The sequence below is a fragment of the Myotis daubentonii genome, chromosome 6, assembly GCF_963259705.1.
Source record: "Myotis daubentonii chromosome 6, mMyoDau2.1, whole genome shotgun sequence".
Classification (NCBI taxonomy): domain Eukaryota; kingdom Metazoa; phylum Chordata; class Mammalia; order Chiroptera; family Vespertilionidae; genus Myotis; species Myotis daubentonii.
Genome location: NC_081845.1, coordinates 16,698,652 through 16,723,665, shown reverse-complemented (window position 1 = coordinate 16,723,665; position 25,014 = coordinate 16,698,652). Strand labels below are relative to the sequence as shown.

The following is a 25,014-nucleotide window of genomic DNA, read 5'->3' as shown; positions in this document are numbered from 1 at the left end:
TTCAAAGGGGGTTAATGATGCTTCATAAGATACATGGTACAAGGTGTCCATAGACTGAACAAGTGCCACACAAATACATCCTATATGAAATACGAGCCTCTGAATCTGTAAATCAATTGCCTATCTAAAGCAAGCATGGAACAGACATCGTGTACACTTAATAACAGACTCACATGATTACATTTGCACTCATTCTCTATGGCACGCAGAGAATTCTAATCTCGTATATGTTAAGTGTTTCTTACCAATTACAACTGCTATGGCCCCTAGTGCTAATCCCAGGACCAGGATTAGAGGTGCAACAAATAATTTTCCAGCTGGAAAACAAAAGGCAAAACCATTTAGAGTTTTAGAGCAAAGTTACCCAACAAACATTTCAGCTATGTTTGTTAATACCACAGTGTATATTATATTTTAAAGGAAGTCTAATGATAATGAAGGCAGTTTTCGCTAAGGAAATGTATCAGGTGTAGAACAATTATATACAGATGTAGGTTTAGTAACTTCACTGCAGTCCTAGGCACATTAGTCAAACATCTCATAAATCATTTATCCTTTATAAGCAAAAAAACTACCAAGCTACTGGCTCACTTTATTCTCCCAGGACGTTTCCTTTAGGTCTCTTCCATGTTCAATTTTCAAGATTCTAAAAGATTACGGAGTGACATAATCTAAGTTGTGTCTCAAAAATATAATTAGCTCACAGAATGGAAAGCTAGTAGGTGCTGTAGAGGACTTCTGCCCAAGCCCTCCTCTGGAAAAGTTATTTATTTACTTCCAGGTCCAAAGAAACCAATATCAACACCTAATAAACAACTATAAAAGGATATTGCAGTACTATTTTAGAGAAAACTACCAATAAACATACAATATATTGGAAGTTATTCGAGTAAATCATCTTAACAAATTATAAAAGGAAGCACTCTATAATAAGTGCTATGTCTAAACGTTGATAAGGATGCCCAAAGGCATCAATCAGCCTTTTTTTCCCTAAATAAACAATTGAGCACTGATTATAATAAACACCAGGTATATACAAACATAGCAGAGTTCACAATCAGAATCCCACTAACTTTGAAAGGCACTAGCACACACACAAAAGCCTAATAGTTAATATCCTATTATGTCATAATCTTAATAATCTTCATCCTAAGGCATGTGACATAGCAGTGCAGATGCAGAGCCCAGACACACGAAGAGAGGAGGAAGGAATGGGGGGACTCGGCAGTAGAATCACTGAGCTGTTTAAAAATAAAGCAGCAACATTATTCTACAAATGAAGGACAGTAATTTGGAATATCCAATTACATAAAAATAATAGAAGTGGTCTTTGGAACCATTTGGAATCATGACCAGACAGATAGAAAAAATACAGTGTTTAACATGTAATTGTAAAAGATTGCCATTCATTTGACACAATTGACACCCTGGGTTTTACTTATAGTTTTCCGATTAAGTAATATTAAATCTCATTGAACAATGACATTTTGTACATTCTTAAAACTATGCTAAACTGGTTAGACTATATTGGTTTGCATATTTTATTTATTAAAATATGTTTTTATTTATTTTTAGAAAGAGAGGAAGGGAGAGGGAGAAGGGGAGAGAGAGAAACATTGATGACAGAGAAACATCGATCAGCTGCTTCCTGCACACCCACTACTGGGGATCGAGCATGCAATCTGGGTATGTGCCCTGACCCGGAATCGAATAAGGACCTCTTGGTTCATGGGTCAACACTCAACCACTGAACCACACTGGCTGGGCTTGGCCTGCATATTTTAAAAGACTCTGTTTCTCTTCTGTGCATGTAGCTCAGTATGTTCATTCATGTAGCCATACACAATGTAGACCATGGTTTCCACACTCCAGGTGTGAGAGAAGAGCAGCCCCTCTGTGCCTCTGTTCAAGGACATTTGGAGGCGGTGGTCCCAAACCAAGGGAGCAAACTGGGTTACGTCACATAAGAACAGCGGGCGGGAGGGCTTCCTTAGGGTCAATCCTTCTTCCTTCTTATATGGCAGCAAAGGTAACCCCTTTGACAGAGTAACCCCTTTTCCTGCCTTTTGTGCAGATGGGAGAAGTGGGAACCCCTCTACGGGGTGTGTGGTCCACAGGAGTTAGAGGCAGCTGTGCTGGAGGTGGAAGACCTGTGTGGGAGGGAGAGCTTATCCTAGGGCCAGCTGCTCCTACATTGCAGGTTTGTTTCGACACATGCACACACACACTCAGAACAGAAAGTAGGCCCAAAAGAAAATCATTTACAGAAAGCTGACCATAACAACTTTAAATAAAAACAGAAAAGGAACAGAGAAAAGATTTCCCTGCCGACAAAGTCTATGAGCTGTGCATTCTACAGGCTGCTAAATAACTCGACTCTTGTATGCTCTGAGAAGAGGATTCTAGTGAATGGAAGGAAAAGAACTATCGTGCCACGAAACGGCGCTGAAGTAGGAAAGAAAAGAACAACGCAAAAAATGTAGGATTTTGTGTTTGTAGGTTGTTCTCTGCATGCATAGACTTACAAATAGGTTACAGCTCAAAACTTAATTTGCTATTAGTTTTCTCCTGGTATTACTATTATAAATAGGGGTTAGATTCCCTGAGTATCTCTCCCAAGTCTATTATAACTAATACGTAAATATTGGTTATATAATTATATCATATACCATTATAAGCAAATCAAGTCATTGAAAATGATTAAAATCAATGTTGACTATATTGAATTATGTTGGCTATGGTCAATTATGTTTGAGTTTCAGTGAGGACATTTTATAGAGGTTATACAAGATTTTAGAAAATGATGGCAACTGGTCTCCATAAACTAAAGTGAATCCTAAAATACATGTTCTCTCTTTTACTTGATAGGAATGTCTCATCAGCACCAGCGTGGGCCTGATTAACCATCCTATGATACTGGAGAGGGGAGTGGTTTACATAGCAGTGATGGAGAGCTAAAGAGAGCTCTAAAACAGCTTCATGAAGGAACTAGGCAAAAGGAGGTAGAAAATGGGCAACGTGGAAGATGTTAACAAGTGTCGCATATACATGGGAAACTACCACAGGAAGACATATTGGAGTTCTTTGTGATGAAAAGAGAGGAAGAAATCCCACAGTGGGTACATTCCAGGGGAGTCAGTGCTATTGAAACAACTATGAGGTCTGAAGAATTGCCCACATGAAGGTGGAATCAGGCCAGAGCAAAAACCTGTGTTTATGTTTGCATATCTGTGTATGACATTGTGTGTTGTTGAAGATTAAGAAGGAGGAAAAACTGGGATTTGTATGCTCTGAGGGCATTTGCTACTCAGTACATTAACTGTTAGCTATTAATACAACAGAAAAGATATACAGTGACTTATCAACTATATGGATACAATGGAACTCCATTAAGGGCTCTGAAACATATGGATGTTTTTTATTGTATAGCATATCCTCTATGAACGAAGAGAGGGGTAGGTATAAGATTCACTGCTAGGTATTATCAATATAAAAATAAATCTGACGTTTCTCTCAATAGGCGCCTTACAATAGGTTACAGAAATTTAAAAATTAATTTTACATTTCTGCAGAGAAATTAGTAATTTTTATTTTGAACAAAATCTGGTGGCTCATGTAAGACAGTCCTGCCAACCAACTTAAGCTTTTAATTATAAACTCAAGGGGAGAGAGACTATCTCCCCCCTGTTTTGGAGTAAAGGCCCCACTAGGATAGCTGGCAGTGGTCAGCATTACCGTGGCTACTCCATTTCTGAGTTCTGCTATCACTCCTCACTTCTCCAGGGAAGATGCCTCAAGGTCATGTCCAATACTTACCACAGACCGACCCTCGCACGAATCTCCTTAGATGAGGTCTCTCTGGGAGGTAGCGATATTTGCATCCAAATATACTGAGGTTTGATGTGTGGTCTCCAAAGAAACGGAGCTGGCGGTATCTCTCCCCACATCGATAACAAAAATTAGTGTTACATTGTGAACAGGTCATGTGATCACACCCTTCAGTTCTCTGGATGTGGATCTGTGTCGGCAAAAGAGGGAAAGGGAAGGAAAGGCGATTAAAACTTTCAGCAAGTAAATCTGGCAAATGTTACAGAACAACACTTACAAGTTTTGCCACTATATAAACCTTTCGTACATAGCAGTCCTGAGCCTTTCAATTTGCTTGTAATCATGTTCTCCAGGATCGTCTTTGTGTCAAACACTTCATGTGTGCAAAGCTCAGTAACATTTCAGGTACTCACGCTGCTGGCTGGTTATGACTAATGTTTAAACTAATACATCTCAAAGAAAGCTCACATGTCTTTCTAGACATACACCCAACTCAATGGTCAGGAGGCATTTTAAAATGCTTGGAAAGTGGATGTTGTGTAAGCTGTGTTCAACAAGGCGACTGGGGGAATAAGAGGAGATAAAGAGGATTCCTTAAAAGCCCGTATTATGTAAAACTTTTTCTGAATAAACATCAAGAAGCAGAAAGCTCTTTGTGTGGAAGAAAATGATAGGTGCTAGAAGTGTATTCACAATACCATTTTAGTTTCCAACCATAATATCATTTGCAAATATGTTTATAGAACTGTTTGCAGAATTCTATTTGTGCAACTAAGCACTTTCCTCAATTATTGCAGTCAAGTTACATGAAACACAACTTCACCCTTAATGTAAGAAGGCTTTTATTCCTTTTTTTTTCCCCTCCCCTCCCGCGCGGAAAACAGCAAGGCTTTTATTCTTGAATAGTCCACCGTATACCCAATGTGGTAGTCACTGCTTCAGCCCTGAGGCCATGTTATAATCAAGATTTTACTCTTTGAGATATAATTGGATACTTGACACAGACAGAATCCTCAGTGACACTCATAAATTGGAGCCATCTTTCATTCCAGGATGTGCACAATTAGTTTCTCAGGTGAGCATTCATAAAAGAGAACTTAGTATTTCATTAAAAAGGTTTGGTAACACTGTCCAACTCCATGTGATTAAAACAGGGCCAACTAAAAGCAGTCTTCCCATTTCACTACAGAGTAGGCACTTAATACATTCAAACTATAGCTCACTTATTCTTATCATATATATATTTGTAATCATTATATCTAAAGTTCTTTACTTAGAAAATGTATTTAAAATGTCTCCAATACCATTTTGACTATTGAGAGTTTCTACCCATGACTTTGTTTTGGGACTAGCGTTCAATGAATATTTTAATGCAACCGAGAACGTCACAATTAATCACATGAGCCAAACCCTCAGTGGTTGCTTGACTCGTTTTAGTTAAGCCTTGGCCAGTCTATGACTTTACATATTTCATTTAAAATAATGTTCTCCTTCCTCGATACACAGTCTAGTTCCCTGAGCTTCTGTAGCAGTTACAATTATGTTTTTCAAAAGTGGACAATGATTATGGATAAAGTCACCCAGCAATAAGAGATCTTTAATGTAAAAGGAGTAATTAAAAGGTTGACAGATAATAAAAATTATCCATTTCAAACCTAACTCTGTTTTACAGATTTTGAAAATAAAATTTTTGAAGTTGCTAATTCCAAATCACATGCAGTGTTTTCAGTTTAAATAACTGAAAACAGTTATTTTAGTGATTAAATAACTGAAATTTTAAACTTTGATTTAAAGAAACAATATGAATTTTAAAAGGATTTCTGAGGCTGCTTTTAAAATAACCAAAGATATTAATCATAGTAATGGTGAAAGTTTCTTGAGTATCTATATCTATCTATCTATCTATCTATCTATCTATCTATCTATCTATCTATCTATCATCTGCCTGCCTATTTATCTACCTATCTGTCTACCTACCCATCTGGAAAGCTTCTAGGGGGCAGTGACAATTTTGAAGAAATAAAAACTAAGCACAGGGCAGCACATTACAGGCACTTAATACAAGATCAGTGAAGGAACCAAGGAAGAAAAGGGCACTAAGTTTCTGACAGGATGTTAGGTATTCAAAATCACTAGGTGGATTGTAGGTTAAATGTCCATTCTCTCCCAGTGGCTGATTCTCAGCAGGTAACCCTCGGCCACATAGGGAGGTTGAAAGAGCCTGGGTTTTGATTTTAAGAAGCCCTCTGTTTAAATTCTGGCTCCACTAGCTGTATAAAAAAGCTACCTGAGCCCGGCCAGCATGGCTCAGTAGTTGAGTGTCAACCTATGAATTGAAGGTCACAGTTCGATTCTGGGTCAGGGCATATGCCAGGGTTGTGGGCTCAACCCCCAATAGGGAGTGTGCAGGAGGCAGCCAATCAATGATTCTCATCATTGATGTTTCTATCTCTCACTCCCTCTCCCTTCCTCTCTGAGATCAATGACAAAAAAAAGTTACTTGACCTCTCCCAAGCCTCAGTTTCAATATCACTTAACATGTGATAATGCATGTACAGTGCTTAACCCATTGTTTGTCACATCCTGAGTCAGAACAATATACTATTGATTCCCCTTTATGCACCGAAAAATGTGAGTAACATGGGCAATGTAACAGCACACCTCCTGTTTGCCAGGTGGTCCCTTTCCTCACTTCTTGACATGGGTAATTCTTGGGCAGATGCTGAACTAGAGGACGCCTTCCTAGATAGGGAAGGGCTAGCTTGTGGTTAAGGGCAAATGAGCATCTGTGGTCAGAGGTTACTAACAACTCATTATTTGGTCCATAGAGGCAAAACTTACTTTTTCTGCTATTGGCCAATCCATCCTTTTAAAATTGTATCGAGCCCTGGCCCGTTTGGCTCAGTGGATAAAGAGTTGGTCTGAGGACTGAAGGGTCCTGGGTTCTATTCCGGCCAAGGGCACATGCCAGGGTGCAGGCTCAATCCCCTATAGGTGGAGTGCAGGAGGCAGCCAATCAATGATTCCCTCTCATCACTGATGTTTCTTTCTCTCTCCCCCGCTCCCTTCTTTTCTGAAATCAATATAAATACATTACAAAAAAAATTGTATCGACTTCTTTTCTTTTACCTGACAGATGTAGGTTTTATGGGGCCAGAAGGTTATCTGATTTGAGGGCCCTCTTTAAGGAGAAGAATGTAAATTACAAACACAAATGGGGTACATGCCTAAGAAGGGACTTGGCAGGTGAGGGTTTCTGAAGCCCAAGCTCCTTTGCTTCCAGGTAAACTCACCCTCCAGCCCAGCATTTCTCTGTCATGCCTGTTTCTGGGAACGATTCTGAAGAACGATTCCTGTGCCCAAATCCCCTAGCACAGCGGGTGGTGTACAGGAAGAATGTAGGCCAAAGGTCCTGCTGGACCTTGGCACCACTTCCGATCCTTCTTTAAACCACCTGAGCACGTTAAAGAGAACTGCTGGGCAGCCAAAATAAAGATGACTTCGTCATACACTCAACTTTTTCATTGTGGGCTGCACGTGATCTTGAAATGGAGACAGTAAAGCTTAACTTTTCCTGATCACAAAGCGTCGTGCTGCATTTGACCAGCAAAGAGAAAAGGACTAATGTTTGTTTAGAGCACATCATGTGCCAAGCATTGTGAACAGATTAGCACCTTTAAGCCTCATAACCGTACCATGAGACTGGCATTCTTACTCATAACCAGAGCTCGGAAAAGCAAGCTGTTAGAGTGAATAGAGAAAGGGTTTTGATTCATGTCTGTGTCTTTATCATGCTAAATAGCCTCTTATTATAAACTTAAAGATAAAACCAGAGGTCAATCATCTTAGTTAAATGACAGCATAACCTTTGCATTAGTCAGACTATGTTTCCAGTCTCCTGCACAAGGCAAATCTGAGTCTTCCTGCGTGTCTTAGCTTTTTTGGGGGGACCAACTCATTTCTTCCTTTAAAACAGTATCAAAACTTTTTCTGACAGGAAGGTTGTTCTAGTAAGTTCAACTTGTCACCAACAGTTCATTTTCCTCAAAATTTCACCTACAATTTTCATTGTCACATTATATCTGTGTGTAATATTGTTTCATTGACTTCTGAAATCTTTATGAGGCAAATTTACTTTTTCATTTAAATCACAAAGACAGCAATTTATAGTCTCTCTGAACAGTCTTTCCTTATTTCTAAAATAATATTCTGAGCACAGCAGGCAACTAAAATATTGTTGGTCCAATAGTTCTGTACAGGAGGTGATAAAATTCCAAACTCTGACAATACTCTACAGTAACCTTGTACACTGCAGGATTATATGGTTCTATAGATTAATTTGACCACTTCACACACATAAAGCAATGATTTAATCTTGAGAAAATAATTTCATTAATTTACTAACTGTTAAATACATAGTACTTCCTTTAATACTACTGTGAATATATTTTGATTATATGAAAATCCTATCTAATAAAAGACAAAAGGGTAATTGACCATACCTTCGCTACGCTTCCCATTGGCTAATCAGCGCCATATGAAAATTAACCGCCATCAAAGATGGCGGCTAATTTGCATACTGCAGGCAGGGCTGGCCAGCGCCAGACGCCATCCGGGCCCCGTGTGCAGCCCTGGGTGGCCGGGCTTAGGTGGCGCAATCGCGTCACCTAAGCCCCGCCCCAGCCAGGACCCCCGTGTGCCGCCTAAGCCCCGCTGCCAGCTGGGACTCCATGGCGATCCCAGAGCAGGCAAGTGCGGAGGGCGGGTGGCCCCCAGGTGGGCCTGCTCCTGGAATCACCATAGCGATCACAGAGCAGGCAAGTGCGGAGGGCGGGCGGCCCTCAGGTGGGCCTGCTCCTGGAATCACCATAGCGATCACAGAGCAGGCAAGTGCGGAGGGTGGCCCGCCCCCAGGTGGGCCTGCTGCTGGGACCCCATGGCGATCCCAGAGCAGGAAAGTTCCCCACAGGCAGCACCCAGCATGGCCTGCCCCGGTCTCTGCAGTGATCTGGTGATCCACGAGCAGGAAAGCACAGCCTGCAGCAGCACCCCACCCTGGCCACAGCTCAAGGGAGAGAAAAACACACAGTGGAGGCCAGGAGCCTGAGAGATCAACACAGAGGGGGCCCCTGCTCCAAGCCCCCACAGTGTAGCTGGGGACAGGCCCCCAGCAGACACACACACACACTCACACACACACACACACACACAGGACGCCTGCTCTGAGCCTCCAATGCGGCTGGGGGCGGCCCCCAGTGGACACACACATACAGGACGCCTGCTCCAAGCCTCTGCTGCTAGAATGTGGCCGTCAGTAGGACATCCACTGAGGGCTCCCGGACTGTGAGAGGGGCAGGCTGGGCTGAGGGAACCCCACCCTCCAGTGCACGAATTTCATGCACCAGGCCTCTAGTATATTATAACTTAATACTAACAGAAAAACAAATTGATACAATGCAAGTTACTGTGCAACAGGGGGTATTACTTTTCACATTTGTTAAGCAAGTTGTAATTTTGGTCTTCTAACACCCAGGGGATAATATATTTCATATGGTAAATGAGTTCCTTATATATTTCATTCAAGAGCACACTTTGACAATTGCATCTTTATTTTTAAAACACAGAGCCTTAAAATGTAGGCTTAAATTACATTTACATAAATTATTTTCTTTATCAATGAAGCTGTTTTATGATCACTTCAAAACATTCATTGATTTAGCTTAGCTAAAAAAATAGAAATACATCACCCAGTGGCTATAATTTAGAATCAAAATTTTTGTTTCTACTTAAGAGACAGAAAGAGAGTAGGACAGACCAGATATTCCTAGTCTATTAGATTGAACTGACAACTCATAAACCAAAAATGTCACTTGGTTTGATATTACTCACAGGGTTTTTCTCCATCTATAACAAATAAGGCTTGCTGATACTTAAAGGAGTTGAATATTTAAACACTAAATGTTGTGAAATACCTCTTTACACTTCAAGCCATGAGACGAATGTTCGGAATATGCCCGATATTTCTTTAATAAGAGTTTTTGCTATTAAGTTCACAACGTAGTAGACAGAAATAACAAAACGGATCATTTCTGAGCCTATGCTATTCATAACACATAGCACCATCTGTAAATAAGAGATTATTCATAAAAAACACATATACTTCTATAATTTAATTCTCATTATTGTCTGGTAACCTAAAATGGCATTATGTACGGCTGTGGCAGAAAGGTAATGGCAAGGCAATCAGTGTTTGGGCGTAATAGGTCCAGATGATCTCTGAAAAACAGGTACGTAATTGGAAATATGCTTACTGTTTCCTAGGTAATAACAGCTTGTTTTTAAAACAATGTACCAAAAGCATTTTGATTTTTGCTTTTCAAAACAACAACAACATATTTTTAGTAGCTGCCCTCCTCAATGCACTTGTGCTTCGATGTACTTGTTTTCTTTGTTACAGGAAATTTCATATACATCTCAAGTTAAGTCTTATGATTTATGACAGGAATTTTTGAAGAAGAGTCTTGAGTACTGTCCAATTCTTATTCTCCAGGGTAGGGCTGTACTAAAAATTAGCCCCTAATTTTCTTCCTTCTTCCCTGGAGCTTATGCCTCATGTTCTCAGAAATATTCAGACGCCAGTTTTCCCCTCCTTTACATTCACTTTGACCCCTTCCCCTCTGCAACTGTACTCTGCTTAGCCTGCCAAAGTCCAGGTATTGCCACATCCTAATAAATCCTTCCTTTAATTCCACAATAATTCTTCTAGCCAATAATTACCCTCACTCTTCTATTTTTATCAAGCTTCTTAAAAAAATACTCTATATTCTGCTTTTCTTTATCTTTTTTTTGTTAATCCTCACCCGAGGATATTTTTCCATTTCGTTTTTACAGAGAGTGGGAGAACGAGAGAGAGAGAAACATCAATGTGAGAGAGATACGTTGATTGGCTGCCTCCTGCACACATCCCGACCAGGGCTGGGGAACCTGCAACCAAGGTACGTGTCCTTGATCAGAATGAAACCCAGGATCCTTGAGTCCGCAGGCTGGCGCTCTATCCACTGAGCCAAACTGGCCAGGGCTCACTGCTTTTCTTACTCATCTCCTCAGTTGGCTACAATCCCGTGTTACTGATACATCCAGATCCACTATCTTTTCTCCAGGAAACATTCACTCATTCATGCATTTGACAATTATCTATTTGTCCATTGATAAAATCTGATATGGTCCTGCCCTGGAAGAGCTTATAGTCTACAGTGTAGAAAGACATCACTCAATTGTACAAATAAATATATACTCATAAGCTATGACAAATGCTATGAAGGAAAAGAACAAGTTGTGGAGAGAGTACTTGATAGGAGGCGCGTGATGTGGCCTAAGGGTCAGAAGAGGCGTCTCTAGGGAAGGGACATTTGATCTGAGAAACAAAGGTCAAGTAGCAGTTCACCAGTTAAGAGGACTCGGAGGTAGGGAGAGCATCCCCAGCACAGAATATTCATGAAACTGCATCCATGAAATGAGAAGCAACCTGTACTAGCCCTGTCGTTGCATTTCTTACTCTACATCTTAGAACTCTTCATCTGTATCCTTCCATCCAAACCCTCGACTCCCCCAGTTGATGAGATCTAAAAGGACTCAGATCATGTTCATCTTGTTTATTGTTTTATTAGAGACTTGCTCAGATCCTGTCACATAGCATGTTCTCAATAACATCTTAAAAAAAAACACAACCAATGAGTATTAACCATGACCTTCTAATCACCAAATCTAATTTTTAGATTCTTATGTAATTGTATCTCTCAGTGCCATTTAATCACTTGACCACTATCTCCTTCTGCCTTTTATATACTCTGGCTTCAATGCCACCCTTATTCCAGGTGCTCCTCATAGCTCCCTGAGGTTCCTATTTCTTCACCTATCCCTAATTCCCCCCAGGGCTCACCACTTTGCACGTACTCTTTAGGCAATCTCTTCAATACCCAAATGGTTTCAACTTCCTTCAACCAGATCTCATTTCTTAATTTCCCCTGTGGACTTGACTCCTGAGCTGCAGACTCATGAAGCACCTGTTAGTTGGTAATATATACCTATATGCCTTAAAGCCATTTCAAAGTCAAATAAGAAAAAGAAAATTCACCATCATCCCGTGGCCCCCTGGTCCAACAATAACAAAATAAAACTAGGTCCATCTCCATATTTTATCTCAGGTTATGTGCCGGGAGCCGGTCCATCCTTGCTGTTTCAAGGGACCTGGCATATATGGCATACGGTTCTTAATATGTTTGCTCACCTTCTTGGCGCTGTGTTTTAACCAAAGTCACCTCTCCGAGAAAGGTTGAATCCCCAGGTAGGGATTTTCCCCTGAAGTTAGGGAGGGAATAAAACCCCTCAACTAAGTGCCAGGCGGGTAATTAATCCCTTTAACTACGAACAATCATGCTTAAACTACATAATCTTTTCTCCCTGGAATGGAGATAAGAAACGCCCTAACCTTTGTAATAGAGATTGATGGGATTGAATCAACTGGTATAAATACAGTTGTAACAAGACAGAAACACTCAGAACTCAGAACACAGAACTAAGGACACAGGGCTTGGAAGACAGAACTCAGAACTCAGGAGACAGAATTCAGAAGACAGAACCTACACGGAGCCTAGAGACAGAAGAACTTCGCTGGCGAGAGCATGCCAGAGGATCCTGGACCGGGACTGGCCTCGGAGCCTAGAGACAGAGCCTAGCGGGAGAACATGGCAAGGGATCCTGGACTGAACCTGACTACAGAGATTGGCAGGAGAACCTGACTGGAACCTGGACACTGAACCTGACTGGAGAGCCTGGACAGAACCTGGCTGGAGAACCTAGCGAGGGAACATGGCTACAGAACCTGGCTGGAGATCTGAAGCAGAACCTCTCTGGAGATCCAGACCAGAACTTGGCTGGAGATCCGGGCTAGAGATCCTGGCTAGGTTGCTGATCAACTGAACACTGTCCCCGTGTCATTCCTTCTTCGCCGACTCCGTCCACACCTTTGGGGACCCCTGGACCCGCTGGGGCTGGACCCCGGCATCTGGCGCCCGAACAGGGTTCCCTTAGGTAAGTCCCCCTGTACTCGGGACGGATCAGACTCCACCGTAGGAAGAGGGTGGATAGTCTTCGCCGACTCTGTCCATACCTTTGGGAACCCCTGGAACAGGATTCCCTTAGGTAAGCCCCCCCCCCATTGAGAACCCCACACTCGGGACGGATAGGACTCCACCAGGGTGCTACAGACCCCCCTATAGAGGATAAGTAGGGTAAGAAGGTGGATAGTACAGAACTTAGATTGAGAAGATGTGCCATACTGAGTCCAAAGAAAGAAGACTCTGTATTGATTCTTAGATTGAGAAGATGTGCCATACTGAGTCCAAAGAAAGAAGACTCTGTATTGATCTTTAGATTAAGAAGATGTGCCATACTGAGTCTAAAGAAAAAAGACTCCGTATTGGTCTTTTAACATATATGCTTGTTAGCAGAGGAATTAAGGTTACTCCCAGTCAGACAGAACATTTTATACAAGAAATACGTCCATGCTTTTCTGAGGAAGGAAAGGTGCCAGAAAGGTAAATGTAGAGGCATGGGAGAAGGTAGGCCCAAGGAGCCTTATCCTTAACCCCACTGCAGCCTTTCCACCCCGGGAAAGTGCAGGATTGGCAAGCTCTCCCTGGGATGATAGATCAGGACTCAGGTAATAGCGGAAAGCGCCAATCCTACTCTTAAAATGGATACAAGAGAGCGTTTCAGGTTTTTCTTTTTAATGCTTGCTTTTAAAAAATAAAAAAGGGGGAATTTGCCGGGAGCCGGTCCATCCTTGCTGTTTCAAGGGACCTGGCATATATGGCATACGGTTCTTAATATGTTTGCTCACCTTCTTGGCGCTGTGTTTTAACCAAAGTCACCTCTCCGAGAAAGGTTGAATCCCCAGGTAGGGATTTTCCCCTGAAGTTAGGGAGGGAATAAAACCCCTCAACTAAGTGCCAGGCGGGTAATTAATCCCTTTAACTACGAACAATCATGCTTAAACTACATAATCTTTTCTTCCTGGAATGGAGATAAGAAACGCCCTAACCTTTGTAATAGAGATTGATGGGATTGAGTCAACTGGTATAAATACAGTTGTAACAAGACAGAAACACTCAGAACTCAGAACACAGAACTAAGGACACAGGGCTTGGAAGACAGAACTCAGAACTCAGGAGACAGAATTCAGAAGACAGAACCTACACGGAGCCTAGAGACAGAAGAACTTCGCTGGCGAGAGCATGCCAGAGGATCCTGGACCGGGACTGGCCTCGGAGCCTAGAGACAGAGCCTAGCGGGAGAACATGGCAAGGGATCCTGGACTGAACCTGACTACAGAGATTGGCAGGAGAACCTGACTGGAACCTGGACACTGAACCTGACTGGAGAGCCTGGACAGAACCTGGCTGGAGAACCTAGCGAGGGAACATGGCTACAGAACCTGGCTGGAGATCTGAAGCAGAACCTCTCTGGAGATCCAGACCAGAACTTGGCTGGAGATCCGGGCTAGAGATCCTGGCTAGGTTGCTGATCAACTGAACACTGTCCCCGTGTCATTCCTTCTTCGCCGACTCCGTCCACACCTTTGGGGACCCCTGGACCCGCTGGGGCTGGACCCCGGCAGTTATGGTATCACCATCCACTTAGACACCCAAGCTAGATATCTGGTAGGTACACTCTTTTTACTTCCCACATCCAACTAATCATCAAGGTAGGCCTAAGATACTTATCTACTCCTTCTCCTCTTCTCCAGCTGTTTGACCACTAGCTTAGCTCATACTGTCATCATTTCCTCCTACATGTCCACAACTACCTTCATATAATCAACAACAACCAACATGAAAATATCTATCTGATATAACCATTCCCCTCCTTACAACTTTTCATCTGGAGGATGAAATACAAGTTTCTTAATATTGCATGCAAAGCCCAGGCTTCTGTTTGTTTCTATAGCCCCACCTTTCACCACTTCCTTCTGTGAACCTTACGCTAAGGGAACCACAAAATACTTGTGGCTCTTTGTTCACAGCACACGTTTCCTGGCTCTGTGCCCTTATACCTCCGATTGTAACAGCCCCACTCCTGGATACCATCCATCAGGCCAAAATCCGTCCAATAATCCTTAACAACCCCCCTCTCCCTGGATTCCCCAAGATGAATGAGATATCCCATTATAAATTCAATCTCAGGAGAGTGAACAAATATTAAAATTATTTGTGATAAAGATGGGGCATTGGATGCAATACAGTTTAGATCCTAGAAAGTATTTGCCATCAAATAATCAGACTTTTCTCATAACTAAGGTCTAGACCAGTGATGGCGAACCTTTTGAGCTCAGCGTGTCAGTATTTTGAAAAACCCTAACTTAACTCTGGTGCCGTGTCACATACAGAAATTTTTTGATATTTGCAACCATAGTAAAACAAAGACTTATATTTTTGATATTTATTTTATATATTTAAATGCCATTTAACAAAGAAAAATCAACCAAAAAAATGAGTTCGCGTGTCACCTCTGACACGCGTGTCATAGGTTCGCCATCACTGGTCTAGATTTTGTACAAGAAAATAATAGCAGTGATAACACTACTCCAAAAATAATTATATCAAGCAATCTGGAGAGTTAAAACGGATAATCAGTACTGAAGGAGAAGCTATTTTATTTTCTGAATGGGTGCTATTTGAAAGGAGTCACGGGCCCCTCCCTGAAGGTGATTTTGTAGTGGCGTGTGTGATACCAGAGAACTGCAGGACTATAAGATCCAACATTAATAGTCCAAGTCCTTCAGCAATCATAGCTCAGATATAAGAACACATAGATATGGCTTTTGTGCTAATTTTATGTGAACAAGGGCAAATTAATCATTGTCTCTGAAAATACTTTCTTGCCCAAAGCAACCTATTATAGTATTCAAGAGAATAAAATATCTAAAGGGAAATAGCATGAAAAGTAAATTTCCTTAATTCCAAAATCACCATAAATTATGAATGAATATAATTCACTTTCCCCTGACTGCTTTTTCCAGTTACATAACCTCTCTGAAACTGTTTCTATATCTTGAAATGGGCAATTACCCTTTCCTCACAACTTTCTTTTGGGAATTAAATGAGACAACAAATATAACTTACATACTACATTACTGTGAAAAATCTTAAGAGTTTTACCAAAAGATACTGAATAATTAAAATCTAGATGGCACACTGGAACTCAGGATTAAGGATTTGAAGGGATACATAAGTATAAAACTACAATGGAGACTGACATGTAGCAATTATCAATATATGTCAGACAGTATTATTATAAATACTAGTAGCCCAGTGCACAAAATTCGTGCACAATGAAAGGGAATTAATTAGAGAAACGTAATTTGGACTCACTATCTAATATCAATAATATGTGAGCATGAGGCAGTCCGCGTTTCTGAAATTCAATGACATAAATTTTCGCAATTACTTTGCCAAATAAATGGAATTTACAGATAGCATTTAAAAGAGCATTCAGCTTAATATTAAAAACTCTGGCTACCAAGTCAGGTCTATTTTCAACTTTTTGCCAGCATTGTAAATTGTTTGCAATATCTGCCCATTTGGGGTTGCATGTCATGGTTATGAATAAATCGGGCTTGTCATATTTTGTTACAATTGCCATAGCATTCTGATATCACTACTGCCTATTTCTGGGACTACCCTCAGAAGATGATGGAAGTATTATCATTTTACTAATCGGCACATTGTCATTTTCAGATCTAGATTTGAGATAATCCATCAAACCACTATATTTTTTAACTCTCAACTTAGATTGGTTTGCTTTGATGAAATTTATCCGATTGGCCTCCATTTTTGAATATGAATCCACGATAAACTGTTGAGTTAATTTTCCTGCATTTAAAATAAGACTGAATGTGTCCCGCATAGATAGATGAAATCCGTAATACTGCATTTGTGTGACTCGTGTCCTTACATTTTGTCTAGTATTATTGTCAATTAAACTGTTGTCTCTGAGTCTTAATGCAGTTTCTGTTCCCCAGCCTTTTTCACCATGTGGGAAAAGAATAGGATATATCATTGCATCTAATGTAGGAAACAGGATATTGATTTGTTTCATTTTAGTGGCATTTGTATTATTGGGATCTGGTTTACAATGAATGAGCAAGTCCCTTTCAAAAGGAGGTTCTCCACCTTCGTTTCTGAATATGACAGTAACTTCGGTTACACGGGGAGAATTATATCTACCTGGGTCACTGTTAACGATCGTATTTAAGTGCCATTGTTACCTCTGTGGGAGCAATACCTTTTGCTGCTGCTTCAGATTGGGCTTCCTTTTCTACCTCATGTAGCATCTTGTACGATTTTGTTAACTCATTTATTTCATGCATGAGGTTGTTGATGTTGATCATGAGTCTTTCTGAGCAGCCTTGGTTTTCTGGCATTGCTAATCTTTTACTTGTAGCTTCAGCTGTATCCAAAATACAGAGTTGAGCAAACTTCCGAGAAACACCATCCAAAGGATGTAAAGTTCCAGTACGGTGATAAATTTGTCCGTGTATTCTAAAACAGTATGGCCCATATCCTGATGGCGATGCAATATTTGCACCCATGGAAGCAAAAGGACTATTTATGAAACGAATATTTTCCATGCAATTTTTACTGTCAGAATCTTCACTTGTCATTAATCTTTTTAAATATGCTGGGTAATCTGGAATATGTATATCATTTGGGCAGACTTTCCCTTTGCTACGACATCGAGTAAATTTCCCATCGGATGGTTTTTCATTAGAGAAATTTAGTGATAGGCAAAATTCACATCGAACAGTCATTCCACCACAACTATGTTCGAGAATTGCATCCTCATGTACTCCATTTTCGCTGAGAAGGCAGTTCCTACCAGTATTGGTAGTACTTGTTGATGACTGTTCTCTAGACATAGTCTGTCGTCGCCACCGCCTTCTTTCAACTTCAAAGGCACATCGGTCTTTAGACATTTTCTGTCAATAATGCTGGTGTTTTTCGGCATCAGAGCGATGTTTTTCCAGTAGCTGGTGTTCAGATATATCCTGTCGCAGGCGCCGCCTTCTTTCCAGATCAGACGCACACTGCTCTGCAGACATTTTCTGTCGATAACACCAGCATCTTTCTACTGCAGAGCTATGTTGTATCAACAGTTGTTCTTTAGACATAGGCCCACCTCTCTACTGTCACGGTCTGAGATGCAGGTGAATGAGAGTCCTGGCTATCGGGCGACTGAGAGCTGTCTGACCAAAGGCTGATTCTGGCTGATTCTGCAGGGGTGGACTTCCTCCTCCTTGCTGTCAGTTTCCACAGCTGTGATGAGGAAGCTGGGGTGACAGAGGGAGCTGCGCACTCCATGCTGCCCTCTCTATCGCAGTCCAGTGGTCTCCTGCTCTGCCAAGTCCTCCAAACCTCCCGCTCTTCGCCGGCAAGGTCCCAGGAGCCCACGGGCGTGGTTAGGCGCGGGCGGCCTCGCCTCCTGGACTGGCGAAGGTCCTGGGAGCCTGCAGGTGTGTCTACAGCCTCGCCTCCCGGGCCTGTGAAGGTCCCAGGAGCCCACGGCCACGGCTGCTGTTGCCTTCTGGGGCGCCTGACACCTGCGTATGCAAATTAACCGCCATCTTTGCTGGGTTAATTTGCATAGTCACTCTGATTGGCTGGTGGGCATGGCTTGTAGGTGTGGCCTGTGGGCGTAGCTTGAGCGTAGCAGAGTGATGGCTAATTTGCATGTTTCTCTTTTATTATATAGGACTAGAGGCCCGATGCACCAAATTTGTTCAAGAGCCTTGGCTCCGGCCCCCCACCCACTGTGGCTAGGGGCCTCTGCCTCAGCCCCCGCCCACTGCGGCTTTGTCCAGAAGGAAGGACGTCCAGAAGGACGCCGGTCTGATTGAATATTACCCTTTTATTATTATAGATAATTATTGTTACTGTGGCAAGAACAAAAAGAAACACAGAGCACTGTACAAAGGCATTTTCATGAATAAAATAAAGATGGCATATCAGAATTCAGCACTCCCTATTCATATCTTGGCATTTATTTAAAAAAAAAGTCACATGAGTATGACCAATTGACCAATGGACACAGACAGTAGGGGGTGGGGGCATGTGCTGGGGGGGCAGAAGCATGCAGGGTGAGGTCAATAGGAGAAAAAGGAGACATATGTAAAACTTTTAACAATAAAGAATTAAAAAAAATAATTTAGAAAAGTGACTATTTTGTCACCTAGAAATAGGGAATATGTATGTTGACACTGGAATAAAATAAATGACTTAATTACTCATTAATTCATAAATCACATTATTTATATATTAACCTATCAAAATGTATAATTTTCTAATTAATTATCTCTATTCACTGTTTTACAAAATGTCCTAAATTGAGATGTGAGATTTAGATAAGAGGAAAATTAAGGTGGTCAGCTGCATGCAATCTAGTTCTGTGGCTATATTTGTACCACAATACATAAATGTTTGTATAAATATTCCTCTTACCTTTGTATAAAAATACCTGGTTGGGAAAGGAATGTTTGAGAGATTGCCCTTTAATTTTCTAAATAAAAAGAAAGCTAACCATTTTGAAAAATATTAAACCAACTTTGCTTTAGTAAGCCCATATTCTGAGCAACATTTAATTTTTACCTGAGGAAGGAAAAAAAATGTGACAGCCAAATCCTTAGAGGTTGTGTAGACAAGTAGAGATGTTTAAACAGCTCCAGAATGTTGTTGCTTTCTGTTCCACTGTTACATTTTATTTAATTCTATTTGTGAACTATTTCAAACATTTTAAAAATTAGAGATAACAATGTCATAGACATACAGGGATTCACCACCTACATTTAATAATGGTAATATGTTGCAATATTTACTTGAGAAATACATTTTTGAAGAGACAATGCTTCCTTTATATACTCCCTTCTTTATATAATTGTTTCTTAACTTCCTGTTTACTTTCCACTGGCTTACGTCAAATTATCAGTTAAAGGGCCAGAAGATATGGCTACTCTTTTGGAAGTACATTTGTTAAGAAAAATATACTCAAGAGGGCAGAAATCTGGCATTGGGAAAAATGGGGTTTTAACAATTTAAAACTTCATAAAGGAAAAACATGAAATGGATAAGAGTCCAAATCTGGTTAAGACAAGTAACACAAATTAACTAATATTAAACCATTTGAGGAACAACCAGAAGACTGGATTATTAACCATTCTTACAAAGTTCTCCCCTACATTCTCAAAGGCTTCAAAACTGTAATCTTTAATAAAGTTTAGTATTATATTATACAGTAATACTGAGATTTTTAATTCTTCTTCTAAAAAAGTGGTTCTCAACCTTGGCTGCACATTAGAATCACTTGGGAATCTTTTTAAAATCCTGATTTCTGGGCCTCATCCTCCGGAAATTCTGTTTCTTTGTTATGGGGTGAGGCCACAACATTAGTAACAAAGAAACAGAATTTCCAGAGGATGAGGCCCAGAAATCAGGATTTTAAAAAGATTCCCAAGTGATTCTAATGTGCAGCCAAGGTTGAGAACCACTGTTCTAAAATCTAAAAATTTCAGGCCTTTAGGAATATCTAGCTGGGGTTTTTCTACACATTTATAATTAATTAAAATAAATATTTATTTAAAAATTTGCTTTAAAGAAACAGACTTTAAAACACGTGTTGAACAATAAAATTATATGTGGTTCCCACTTTCTGAAAACAAAACCAATAAAATAGATTACTTCAGTTTAAAGAATCATAATGAGTGTATACTTCAGAATAGTTTAAGTATTTCAAGCTTTCAAACAAAACATAAATTTTAAAAAAAAACCACCATTTGCACATAAAAATGGTTAAGATGCTAAATTTTATGTTTGTTTTTTTACCACAATACAAAAAACATGTGAGTCCTGATACTGTTTCCAAAGTCACATGTTTAAAAGAAAACTGAAACCATTTGTATTCAAAACAGGCAATAAGAGATGACTTAAACTGACATAAATGTTGTGGAACTTGAATCTCACCAGACAGTAGATTCTCTGCTACAAGGTGGTCACTTCAACTGATTCCACCTTCCTTGGCTCCTCTCCTTTCAGCTATTTCAAAGGTAAAGCCCCTGCCTTTTAGCCACTGCCTCACCAGGGAACCAGCACGCATGCTTTCCCTTAACTGTGCATATCTGTTAAAACTGCGGGAAGTTTTCAGTGCATTCAGTAAAGTCATTACAGTCGGCTGCCTTTTCTTTCTCTACATCAGAGTCCTTTTAGTGTTCGATGAGGGATTACAGTAACAAAGGTATGTTTCTATGTATTACCTCAACTCATTCAGGATTTCCCAATGCATAATGCTGCAGGGCTGCTCATTCCGCATACAGTCTTACAGCCAGGCTAACAGGTAATTGTTTTCATAGCTTTCCAGAGAGATATAAGGTATACTTATGTACAAAAAGTTAAGTAGAATGACTTAACAGTACACCTAAATTCCTACTGGCCTTCATTTAATCTGAAACTGAGCAGTAGCTTTCAATAAACATCCATCAATGGATGAAGAATAAAATGTACCGAGCAGCTGGATCGGAAGCAGCCCTAACACCGAAAGGATAACTGCAGATGAAATGGCCATCTCGAGGGAAAGCAAAGAAAGTTTTAGCACGAACATCTTCACACCTCACTTTTAAGAGAGCCAGGTCATCTAAACTATTTCTAAAATTTCCTCCAATTAACTAAGAACGTGACATGGTATTCCAGGCAATATTTTTATTTACTGTATGTATAAACTAGTAGGTGCATTTGGCATGGTGATTCATGCTCCTTAACCAGCCTCAGATACTTTTATTGCTTCAAGTTGAATTCACAATGATTAATTTAAAAATTTGTCTGAAACTTCAAATTTTATTTATCTGTTGCTAAGTTTCCAGGAGAGAAATGGCAGAATTGTTCTTAAAAGGAAATAAAGCCCAATTTAGACATGATTTTAAAAAATAAATTTGGCAAAAAGTGGAAACCCCATATGGTAGACTACACATATACATATACACACATATAATTTTCTAATGTGAACTTTAAAAAACAACTTCAAATTTCAACAATTCCTATTCTGCCAGCATCAAATCCAAAGTTCCCTGGCTGAACTGACTTGCTGCTTTCTCTTTGGACACTCTTTCAACATCAAGGTCAAAGCTCAGATACCTGCTCACGCCTGCTTACTTGCATGATTATCAAGAGAAAGAGGAAAAATGGAATTCACACAATTCCTAAGTCCTGATTTTAGTGCTTAGATTTACAAGAGGCAGATGATCAGTTTACTATAACCCTCAAATGACGAGCAGTGGCAGAGGGAAAGACAAGCAAAGGGTCGCAGGATTCAGAGCCTGCATAGTGGAGAAGTTATTATAATACATGTAGCAAACTGGAAACAATACGTGGGTACCATTTTCATACTAGCTTTACCCTGTACATACATCTCCATTTGTAAGTGGAAAAGAAGAATTTGGAAGTTTAAAGACAATTATTTATATACTAGAGGCCTGGTGCACAAAATTCATGCACAGGGGTGGGACGTGGTTCCTCAGCCCAGCCTGCAATCTCTCCAATCTGGGACCCCCTCGGTGGACATCCCTCTTGCAATCTGGGACCGCAGGCTCCTAACCGCTTGCCTGCCTGCCTGATCACCCCTAACCCTCTCTGCCTGCGGGCCTGACCGCACCTAACTGTCCTCCCCTGCCAGCCTGATTGCTCTTAACTGCTCTCCCCTGCCAGCCTGATCACCCCTAACCACCTCTGCTTTGGCCCCCGCCACCGTGGTTTTGTCCGGAAGGTTGTCTGGAAGATGTCTGGTCTAATTAGCATATTACCCTTTTATTAGTATAGATAACCACTCTAAATTTTGAAATGTAATGCAAAAAGCATTTACATTGTTCATATACAAAATTTGCAATTTAGTTATGTGATATAATTACTCTTCTAAAATGAAATAACACATATACTTCTCCTCACCTGCAAAAATAAAGTCATACCTACAATTCACTCCAATGTTGTAATAATATTACTCAATGACATGCAGGTGCACGTGTCGGTTCTTTCCACCTAAAGGTGAGCTCACCTTGCACTTTGGACACTTCTGGGCGTTCCGCTGGCCGTGCTCAATCTCGCTGGCCCAGTGACGCAATAGTTTGTCTCCTTTTTTGTACTCCTTGCAATTAACACCTTCATGCCAAGGAGAGTGGCACTTAAAACACCAGACGAATTGGCAAGTGGGGCACTGGATCTGTGTAAAGAAACGTAGGGTTAAGCACGAGTAGAGAAATGCTGAACGAGTCCAAAGGATAAGAATGGTAATGCTTGGAGAAATAAGCTAAACGGTTATCATTTATCCAGATTTAAAGTATCCCACCCTCTCCAAGAAGTAAACTGCAACACAATATGACTGTTCTGTTATTAAAGGAGGAAAGCAGTGCTTTGGCATGGATGATTCGGCTGTTTGTAGGCTACACTAGAATTAAACACTTGGGACATTCTGGAAATCAATTTGGTCTTAAGAAAATCTCCCAGATTGAAACAGAATACAACCTGATCCACATCCACACACTCAGGAGGCGGCCTTTAAATTCACTTTCTCTTGAACCACGTTTCCAAGCATTTCCATTGCTCTTTTTATCAATGGCTTCATTCACTTTTATAAAAATCAAAATGCCCCAGATGTTTCATCAAATGAAAAAACACTGGCAAACATACTGCACTTGCTATACCAGCACTTGCAATGAAGCACCACCTGAAATAATGGATAGCTCCTTTTTTTGCTATCAATCTAAGGGAGGCTAATTATAAAAGTAATACAAAGGATCCTATTAGAAATATATGAGTCTTGGTGGTTCTGTGGCCTGTTAGCTAGAAAATCATCAGAAAGATGTCATTGTATTTTTCACTGTGTGGCAGTGTATGTGAGAGTGTGTGTGTGTGTTCATTGAAAACATTTGTCCTCCATGTGGCATGGAAGACTTTACCTGACTTCCTTTATTTTGAATGACAGTGGAGTACCTAATTCTTACACAATATTTCTGGTCCTCATTCTCCGAAGACATGGGCATGCCCTAGCCGGTGTTGCTCAGTGGATAGTGTCGGCCTTCAGACTGAAGGGTCCCTGGTTTGATTCTAAGCAAGGGCACATAACTAGGTTGCAGTCTCAATCCCTGGTCCTGGTCAAGGAGCATGTGGGAGGCAACCAATAGATGTGTCTCTCTCATATCGATGTTTCTCTCTCTCTGTCTCTCCCCCTTCCTTCCACTCTCTAAAAATCAATAGAAAAATATACTTGGGTGAGGATTAACACACAAGAAAGAAAGAAGTATCTGTTCAATAAAAAAACTTAATTTAAAAAACAAAACCAGAAAAATAACAACATGGGCAGTTGCTGACTTTCCGACGTGTTAGATTACAGTGAATTAACAAAATTCCTGACTCTGAACAATACTGATTACTGACGATTTCTCTGAATTTCTGCATACTAATTACTTCACATGAGTGAATTTACTAACTACATTTTGAAAATCAGAATTTCTTTTGGTAAACAATACAAAGTCACTACTTACTTGTTGGAAAACTACTTTTTTTTTTTACAACAGTGATTCCAATATATACATTAATTGAGTGGCAATTATAATCATAACTCAAAGCACTGCTGTTTTCACTTATGTCAAGAATAGACAATGCTATTCCCATGCAAATATGAAGTAACAAAAGTACTTTTGCTTTTAATTTATGTAAAAACAAAAGAATATTTTGTCTACATTTTTAAATCTTTGTGTTTATTTATTGAAATTGTGTCACATGGTAATGTTTATACTGCTGCATCACATGCATTACTTAGTTTCATCAACAAAATAATTCTGCAAAGGAGGTATGAACACCACAAGTTTACAGAGGAAACTAAGGCTCACAGAGATTAAATAACTTGCCCAGAGTAACATCACAAGTATGTGTCAAAAAGAAATTGAAACAAGAAGTCTGCCTGGCTCCAAGGCCAGCATTCTTCTCACTGCGCCAAAAGTCTTTCTCATACTAAACAGCATCCTTTGTTTGACGATTGAAAACCAAATTATAGAAGGCAAAGAAGGTCATGTAACTGAACTATTCAGTAAGT

At 40.4% G+C, this 25,014-nt stretch overlaps 1 protein-coding gene across 4 annotated transcripts in view; it reads right to left on the bottom strand.

The window, feature by feature from the left end:
• Window positions 1-25,014, bottom strand: part of RNF217 (ring finger protein 217) — a 119,857-nt gene that overhangs the window by 10,679 nt on the left and 84,164 nt on the right. For 2 of the 4 annotated variants that reach the window (XM_059700240.1, XM_059700243.1), the window contains 3 exons: window positions 22,978-23,142; window positions 3,817-4,018; window positions 246-317 (listed from right to left, as the gene is read on the bottom strand). In XM_059700240.1, the coding sequence (XP_059556223.1) occupies window positions 246-317; window positions 3,817-4,018; window positions 22,978-23,142 (439 nt within the window). The remainder of the gene's footprint in view (window positions 1-245; window positions 318-3,816; window positions 4,019-22,977; window positions 23,143-25,014) is intronic. The other 2 variants (XM_059700242.1, XM_059700241.1) reach the window with 2 other exon arrangements.